General features: G+C 55.0%; 4 protein-coding genes across 4 annotated transcripts; 3 read left to right on the top strand and 1 right to left on the bottom strand.

Moving 5' to 3' along the window:
• Positions 1-34: 34 nt before the first annotated feature.
• Positions 35-346, top strand: GUITHDRAFT_62020 (hypothetical protein; the record flags this gene model as incomplete). The annotated part of the gene is made up of 1 exon (XM_005839239.1): positions 35-346. A coding segment is annotated over one exon (312 nt), but the record flags the coding sequence as incomplete, so codon positions are not given.
• A 1,231-nt stretch (positions 347-1,577) lies between these two features.
• GUITHDRAFT_161364 (hypothetical protein) lies at positions 1,578-3,029 on the top strand (the record flags this gene model as incomplete). The annotated part of the gene is made up of 4 exons (XM_005839240.1): positions 1,578-2,393; positions 2,441-2,518; positions 2,572-2,683; positions 2,729-3,029. 4 exons carry the CDS (start codon positions 1,578-1,580, stop codon positions 2,995-2,997), a joined length of 1,275 nt encoding a protein of 424 aa, XP_005839297.1. The 3' UTR covers positions 2,998-3,029.
• A 78-nt stretch (positions 3,030-3,107) lies between these two features.
• On the bottom strand, positions 3,108-4,634 carry STX16 (syntaxin 16; the record flags this gene model as incomplete). Its single annotated transcript, XM_005839241.1, has 13 exons — positions 3,108-3,192; positions 3,242-3,294; positions 3,349-3,408; positions 3,459-3,648; positions 3,700-3,738; positions 3,793-3,851; positions 3,898-3,960; positions 4,008-4,105; positions 4,153-4,184; positions 4,237-4,289; positions 4,341-4,439; positions 4,485-4,542; positions 4,594-4,634. The coding sequence occupies 13 exons, from the start codon at positions 4,632-4,634 to the stop codon at positions 3,108-3,110; spliced, it is 930 nt and encodes a 309-aa protein (XP_005839298.1).
• Positions 4,635-5,360: 726 nt separating this feature from the next.
• VPS53 (vacuolar protein sorting 53) lies at positions 5,361-7,270 on the top strand (the record flags this gene model as incomplete). Its single annotated transcript, XM_005839242.1, has 4 exons — positions 5,361-5,614; positions 5,657-5,833; positions 5,876-6,788; positions 7,068-7,270. The coding sequence occupies exons 1-4, from the start codon at positions 5,411-5,413 to the stop codon at positions 7,268-7,270; spliced, it is 1,497 nt and encodes a 498-aa protein (XP_005839299.1). The 5' UTR covers positions 5,361-5,410.
• Positions 7,271-7,856: the final 586 nt, after the last annotated feature.

Below are 7,856 nucleotides of genomic sequence, written 5' to 3' on the forward strand. Positions count from 1 at the left end.
TTATCGGAAACGATCCGTGTCGCTGCGATTCGGTTACTCCCACCATTCCTATGTTCACATCCATATGTTCACATCCATATGTTCACATCCATATGTTCACATCCATATGTTCACATCCATATGTTCACATCCCTATGTTCACATCCATATGTTCACATCCATATGTTCACATCCCTATGTTCACATCCCTATGTTCACATCCATATGTTCACATCCCTATGTTCACATCCATATGTTCACATCCCTATGTTCACATCCATATGTTCACATCCATATGTTCACATCCATATGTTCACATCCATATGTTCACATCCATATGTTCACATCCATATGTTCACATCCATTTGTTCTCCTCTTCATGTCTTTTGTGATTGCCCAAACGCGCTGTCCTCCCTCCCCGCATCTTCCTCGTAAATCTTTCTCCTTCCCTCTCCCTCCCCCTTCCCCTCCCCTTCTTGCCGGTTTTTCCGACTTCGTGGAGGGGTGGGGTACATAAATGGAAGCCTGGAGGTGTTTTTGAAGGGCAGAAACAGGGTGGTTTAGGTGGTACAGGGGGTAGGGGTCCTCAGCAAACCAAGGGCGGAAAGGGGGGGGAGGAAATGACTTTTGGACGGCAATACTGTAGTGACAGTAGGAGGATTGGGGGGGTAACCGTTTACTAGGGGTGGTAGGATGGTTGTTCAGAAGGGGAAAGTAGGGGTACTTGAGAAGCTAAACCTTGATAGGAGGGGTACTAAAACGATCCTCAAGGAACCGATGAAGTTTTCGGTTCGGATCGGAGTAGGAAATTGAGTAGGTGGGGGTGGTTCAGCGGTAGTAACCAATTCGTGGAGACCAGGTAGGGGTCATGGTAGGAATTGGAGGGGTGGTACAATTCGTGGAGACCAGGTAGGGGTCATGGTACCAATTGGGGGGGTGGTACAACTCTTGCCGCGCACTGCAAGAGGCAGGTGGTAGTGGACTGAGTCATACCGAGAGGGTAGGGGGTCATTTCATGGAGGCGCTTGGGAGGGGTGGTGGGGGTGGGGGTGAAGGGTGGCGGTGACTGTAGGGGGTGGGTGTAGGGTAGTGGATCTGGAGCCGCAGAACATGATGCAGCAATCATCGTCAGCAGCCGCAGCAGAGGTGAGGGGGGAAGAGGAGGAGGGAGGGGGCGGGAGAGGGGGGGGAGGGAGGGAAGGAAGGGGAAGTGGAGGAAGGAGGGGGCGGGAGAGGGGGGAGAGGGAGGGAAGGAAGGGGAGGAGGAGGAGCAAAGAGGAGCAGTAGAGAAGGTGCGGGAGAAAAGAGAAGCATGGAGAGGGGGTGAGAAAGTTTCAAGAGCAGATGAAAGGTTTGAATGTGATGAAGGACGGAAAGAGAAGGAGGAGGAGATGAAAGTTTCTAGGCAATATGAAGGGGATATCAGAGAGGTATCAACAATGAGATTCAGAACTTCGTTTGCGAACAATTTGATAGAGTTAGAAATCTCAACACGATGAGGATGGAGAGAGTGTGACGACGCCAACCACAGCGAGATAGTTAAAGACACATTTCTAAGAGATGCAGGACATGTGAATTAAAACATGGTTGCAGGATGAATGGATGAGAACAATGTTCAGACCTTCTACAATGTACTCCGGGCCGGGGAGCCGGTGCAGGTGCAGGACTTTGCCCTCTACGGGTCCAACGCGAGCGGCTCTCACGTTTCAGATGCCGCGAGCATGCTGTCGATGATCGATGACTACTCCTTCGATCAGAGAGAGATCCCCCAGGTCCTCATCAACCCTCAGATGCTTCCCGCCTACGACGCCCGGCCCGTCCGCTACGAGTATCCGGCCGAGACCCTCCATCCTCAAGTGACGTACGGGGCTCTTCCTGCAGGAATGACGTTTGCACCTTCCTATGCCGTCGAGCGTCAACCCTACTTCTCGCAGCCGATGATGGCGCAGCCCGTCGTCACCTCCCAGTACCTCCCTGCCCACCACATGCTGCATTCCCAGCCCATGATTCCCCAGCAGCAGGTCCTTCACTCCCGGGCATTGCAAGGACAGCAGCTGCTTCATCCTCAAACCCTTCACTCCCACCATCTCGTTCAGCCCCACCAGATGCTCCAACCCAAGAACGTGCACCAGCCTCAACCCATGATCTCAGCGCAGTATGTGCCTCAGCCCCAGCACATGGTCCAGCCCAGGCAGCTCGACCGCGACCCCCGTCATCCCGTCCCTCGAGAGCAGTTCAAGTCGGATCCCAGGCCTTATCCCCGTGAAGTTGAACAGCCTCTTGCAAGCACCACCCAGCAGCCTCCTCAACCTCCTGTCCTCGCCACGATCGGCATTTCCCTCTGGCAGCGCGGCAAGTACTTCGTGGTATCTGGAGTGACCCAGGGGTCCAGCGCTTACAACCTTGGCCTTCGGGTAGTCGACGCTCTTGTTGTCAGCGCATGATCTGATCGCTATGCCAGGTTGGGGATGTGATCAGGAAGGTGAATCGGGTGCCAGTCAAGGGATGGACCCTAGAACAAGTCCAAGCTGTGCTCACGGTCGTTGCTCTTCATTCATTGCTCCTGCTCTGTTTGTGAGACTTTGAGAGCAGGGCAAGGGAGGGAGCAGCGTGCTTATCAGGACCACTGACCTCAAGGTCAAGGTCAGGCGTGACTGCGCTTACGTGCCCGAGCATCGCAAGCAGGTTTCAGGGCAGTACAACGGTGAACTTGCAGATGTCTTGCCCAACTCTCGCTGACAGGCATCAGGTCACATGCATGCGAGGAACGCTCCGCATCAGCCCCATCCTCACCGACACGCGGCTCACCACATGCAGCACGTGCCCGACCATGGTAGCCAGGTGAACCAGAGGATGCAGCCTCCAGGGTACCAGCCCACCCCGTGGACAGAGGCAGACGAGCAGCGACGCAATCAGGCATACGACGATTGGATCCATCGGCCTCGCATGGTCGGCAATGGTTACCCCGTGGACAGCATGAACCCGCAGGGTGGTGGAGAAGATGTTGTTAGGTTGTAACTCGTCATGACAACAAAGGGAAAGGAGACGAATCTTGTTCGCGTACACTGAGTTTGTGAAACCTCCGACAACTCCTGCTCTACTGCTAGTTGCACCCATCAGCATCTCCATCATATGTGAATGTAGCCCAGGATCTTCATGAGAAGAATCAAGGACATCATTCCCAGCGCCACTGCGAGGATTATAATGCAGCACCTGCGCCAGCGTTCACATACAGCCGTCCACTCCCTCCCTCCATGCTCACATGGCTGGGTTTCGACGTTGAGACTTCTCTGCCTTGACAAGCTCATCAGATGCCTGGGGAAAGGGAACATCAGGCGGGCGGGGGGAGCAAGGGCTGAAGCTGTGTACCTTAGCCGTGTGTTCAGAAGCTTTCTCGATGTTGTAGTCTATGCGATCAATGATGCTGCCCTGAGCAAGACACATTCAGAAGAGAGCCTGAGTTGAGAGCTTCTCCGCACCTGGTCGATGATCAGAACGGCCAATTCCTTGAAGATAGTCTGAAGCTCCTTGATGGAATCAGCTACTTTTTCAATCTCCTTCTCCCTTAATTGCACAGACTCTTCCACATCCTCCAACTCTTGCAGTTGTGCTTGTGTGAAACCAGAATCTTCGAAGTCGAAATTTTCATTCTTCACGGCGGGTTTGTACCTTTGACACAGCAAATGTCAGACATCCAACGTTGCGCACTGCACGGCCTACTGTGATTTAGCCTCGTTCTCCTTGAGCTTTTCTAAATATCTGCACAGCACAGAGGGAACGTGAAAATGACATCGACAGAGTGTCTCCGCCTACCTCTTCTGATCTCTTCTGAAAGTCACTGAGAGCTCATGCAGAGTCGTTGCCAACGAAGACTACCGGCCTCTTAGTCAACCACCTGGATGGGCACGGGAAACAGACCTGAACGTTTTTTCGCATTGAGAGGTCATGAGCATCCTTCTTGTCTAGCCCGATCGCCACGTCCTACTGGTGCATCAGCCGCCCGCCCTCTGACAGAAGGAAAGACAGACCTGAATGTTCCTCTCACACTTGCGGAACAAGTCTGAGATCTCATCCGCCAGGCACGAGATCTCCTCTCTCCTCCTCCTCTCGCTGTCCTCGTCGAAACCTGGCGCAGCGGCTCAGCTTGGAACGAGCAGAGCACACGTGATTCACCGATGCGCTTCGACTTCCCCATCATCTTCGATCTGGCATCACAGCTGCTCAGCACTCAAGACAAAGAGGCATCAAGGAGCTTACAGCTCCTCCTTCTTGGTGCGGATGATCTCGAACAACGCCATGGTCCCTTCCACCTGTTCCCCCCAACATCATCCATGGCTTCTCTTCCCAGATAACCTCCTCACCATCCGGACCCACGAAGGAGCTTCATTCATCACGCCCATCTCAATGTCCCCGTTGCCATCCAGCAGTTTCTGCTTGTCTATCTTCTTGGCATGCTTGCTCTGTCAGGACGAGTCAACCATCAACAACTCCCATGCTTCCCTCACATTCTCTCTGTATGACTCCCCAAGGTCTGGACGAGACGCCAGACCACGGAAACTTTCCCTGCCGACGTCGTCGTCAGCATTTTCTCTGCAAGTACATGCGGGTTTTCACCGGTATCGGATGAAGAGGGAAGTGCGATCGCGACAGGCCATCTGATGCTCTTCTTCCCTCCTCTGTTGTCGCAATGCTTTCTTCTACTCCTCCATGAAGCTAGCTCCCATCTTGGGTCAAGCAGACACACCAAGACGTCTCGGACTCAGTTTATCCCCGTCCCCCCTCGCCAAATCCAATCGATTTCCTAACCCTCAGCACCCTGTGCTCCACATGACTGGTCGCTCCTCCCCCACTGCAGTCACCGACTCTTCTCTTCACTTCATGTGTTGCTCTCCTCTCCTCTTCCTTGCCCTCCCCTCCCCTCCTCCTCCTCCTCCTCTCCTCCCTCTCGGTTGATCTTCCAGCGCCCACTCCATGCGCTGGCATATCCGTTACAATCATAACTGTAATGAAAGACCACCCCTACAATCAACCTGCTGTACCCCCACCCTGGGAAGTATTTCAGAACATGCCCTACACTGCTGGAATCTCAATGAAGGCTAGAGAGGGGAAGAAATGAAGAGCGGGGAGAGGAGAGGAGAGGAGAGGACAGGGCAAGACAGGGCATGACAGGGCATGACAGGGCAAGACAGGACAGGAGAGTCTGAAACTGGTGTCTGGAAGGATAGTGGAAGGAGAAAACTAGGATGAATACTGAGGGTGGAAGAAGAACGACACTAGAAACATGAAGGAAGAAAATAAGGTGAATCAAACTCATTTGTCTCAGTCAGATGTGGCGTCGGATCCGCGGAGCAGACTCTCTGCCATGAATGCTTCCACCATGGCACAATTCTGATCCTCCAATTATACACGCGTCCACGAATCCCTGGGCACAATGTCCAAAGAATTCCCAGAGCTGCGACGAGGAGAGTCGGAGCAGCTGATCGACCAGGCCATCGCAGATGTACTTCCTTCAGAGGATCCGTTCGAGAGCCCCAACTTTGACGTCATCGCCATGCTCAACAAGCACTTTCCCAACGAGCTATCGCTGACTTCCATTGAAACGACCTGCGATCGACTTGCCGTTAAGATGAACGAGGTCTGTCGTCGCGCACCCTCCCTCGCACTCACTCTGCCGCAGCTTGACATCTCCATCCTCCATGCGGTGGAGCTGCAGAGCAGTGAGGGCGAGGCGGCCAAGCAGGACCTGGAGCGAGCGAACCGATCAGTCTCAGAGCTGATGGCGAACCTCAAGAGTATCAAGGAGAGGGGGGAGGCGACCAAGAGCATGGTCCACGAGATCTGCCGAGACATCCAGGTGAGCTGGGAAGCTGCTGGTCTAGAGCTGACTGGACCGTAGACGTTGGACTTTGCCAAGCAGAACCTGACGACGACCATCATCGCGCTGCGGAGGCTGAACATGCTGGAGAACGCGATCGAGCAGCTGTCGGAAATGACGGCAGCTCGAGCTTACAAGGAGGCAGCGAACCTCCTGGAGGCCATGACGCAGCTGGCCGCCAACTTCGACGCATTCAAGAACGTCCCCAAGGTTTGCGAGCTCCTCGCCTCCGTACGAGCCCTGCGGTCGCAGCTGCAAGCTCAAGTGCTCGAGGAGTTCAAGCTGCACATCAACGTCACGATGCCGGAGGACGTGTCGTGCATGCTCAAGGACGCGGCCCAGGTGGTGTGCGTACTGGGGCAGGGGCTGATCCTCAAGCTCGTCAAGTGGTTCTCCGATAAGGAGCTCGGGGAGTACGAGAATCTGTTCGACCCCTCCAAACATCCCGCGGGGCTCGAGAGCGTCGAGAAGAGATTCGCATGGCTGCGTCGCTGGCTCCGCTCCTTCTCCTTCTCGTACGGGGAGGTGATGCCGAGCAGCTGGGAGGTTCCTCGGGTGGTGTCGGAGGAGTTCTGCCATAGGACGAGGAATCATCTGGCGCAGCTGCTGCAGAAGAAGAGCAAGGAGATGGACGTGCGGCTGCTGATGCACGTCATCCAGAAGACGATCGAGTTCGAGCAGGAGCTCTCGGGGCGGTTCTTCGTTGCTGGAGTCGAGGCGGAGGCGGAGGGGAAGGCAGGGGAGGGCGAGGGGGCGTCGAACGAGGGCCGCATGAAGTTTGCCGTGAACTGTGGGAGTGAGAACAGGAGGAGTGCGTTCGATCGAATCATCAGCCGAGTGTTCAAGCCCTACATGTCGCTGTTTCTTAAGCTCGAGCGCGCGCACATGGCTGACCTTGTCAAGTCGCTCCTGTCCAAGGAGGACTGGGGAGCAGGTATGGGACGTGAGGAAAGGGTAGAAGGGACGAGGGTGAAGGAGACAGCAGAGGGAGGGAGGGGGAGAGAGAGGGAGGAAGAGTAGCAGGGTGGATGAGGAGAGGAAGGAGATCGGTGCAGGGAAGAAGCTGGGAGTTGAACGCTGCTGCTGCCGCTCCTGGTGCTGCTGGTGGTTGTGGCAGGAGCGAGGGAGAGGAAGGGTTGGGAGAGGGGAGATGTTGATATGTGGGGCCGGCTGTGAGATGCCGTGGTGGCGAAGAGACCTGACGGAACTGCAGGGCTTGACAACGAGACAGAGGAGGAGGAGGCGCCTGTGCTGTCCAGCACGGGAGAGCTCTTCCTGTACATCAAGAGATCCTTGAATCAATGCAGCGCTGTAGACACGGGGGAGACTCTGCTGCACCTGTCACGTGCGTTCGAGGAGACGCTGATCCAGTATGCGCAAGGGCTTCATAAGCACATCGCCGAGAAAGCAAGGTGAGGACGATAAGGAAGGGGGAGGGTAGTGGAGGAGGAAGAGGAGGGAAAGAAAGAAAAGGAAGAAGAGGAGCAGGAGCAGGAGCAGGAGCAGGAGCAGGAGCAGGAGCAGGAGCAGGAGCAGGAGCAGGAGCAGGAGCAGGAGCAGGAGGTCACCAGTGCCCCTTTCGTCACGTTGTAACATGGAAGAAGGAGCAAGAAGAATCTTCCGGCACAGGACGAGCGGGTGATGGCGATAGTTATCAACACGTTGGAATATTCGTCAGATATCATGGAGCAGCTTCAGACCACAATCTCCAAGGCCATCGACCCCTCCCTCGCGCAGCATGTCCTGCTCTTCCATCCTCCTCCTCTTGCACCCTCGCACTCCTCTTCCGTCCTGTTTTCTTGCCAACTCCTCTACCCTTTCCATTTCCTTTTCCTCTTCCCTACTCTTCCTCCTCATGTTTTCCCTCCATCTTTCTCCTTCGCTTCCTCCTCCTAACACTTTCCAGGTCTCTTTCGCCGGGCTGAGTGACAGTTTCGACAATGCCATCGCTGAGGCTCAGGTATAAGTTATCCCTCCCTCCCTCTCTCGTCGTCTCTCTCTC

The sequence above is a fragment of the Guillardia theta genome (genome assembly GCF_000315625.1).
Source record: "Guillardia theta CCMP2712 unplaced genomic scaffold GUITHscaffold_9, whole genome shotgun sequence".
NCBI classification, from domain to species: domain Eukaryota; class Cryptophyceae; order Pyrenomonadales; family Geminigeraceae; genus Guillardia; species Guillardia theta.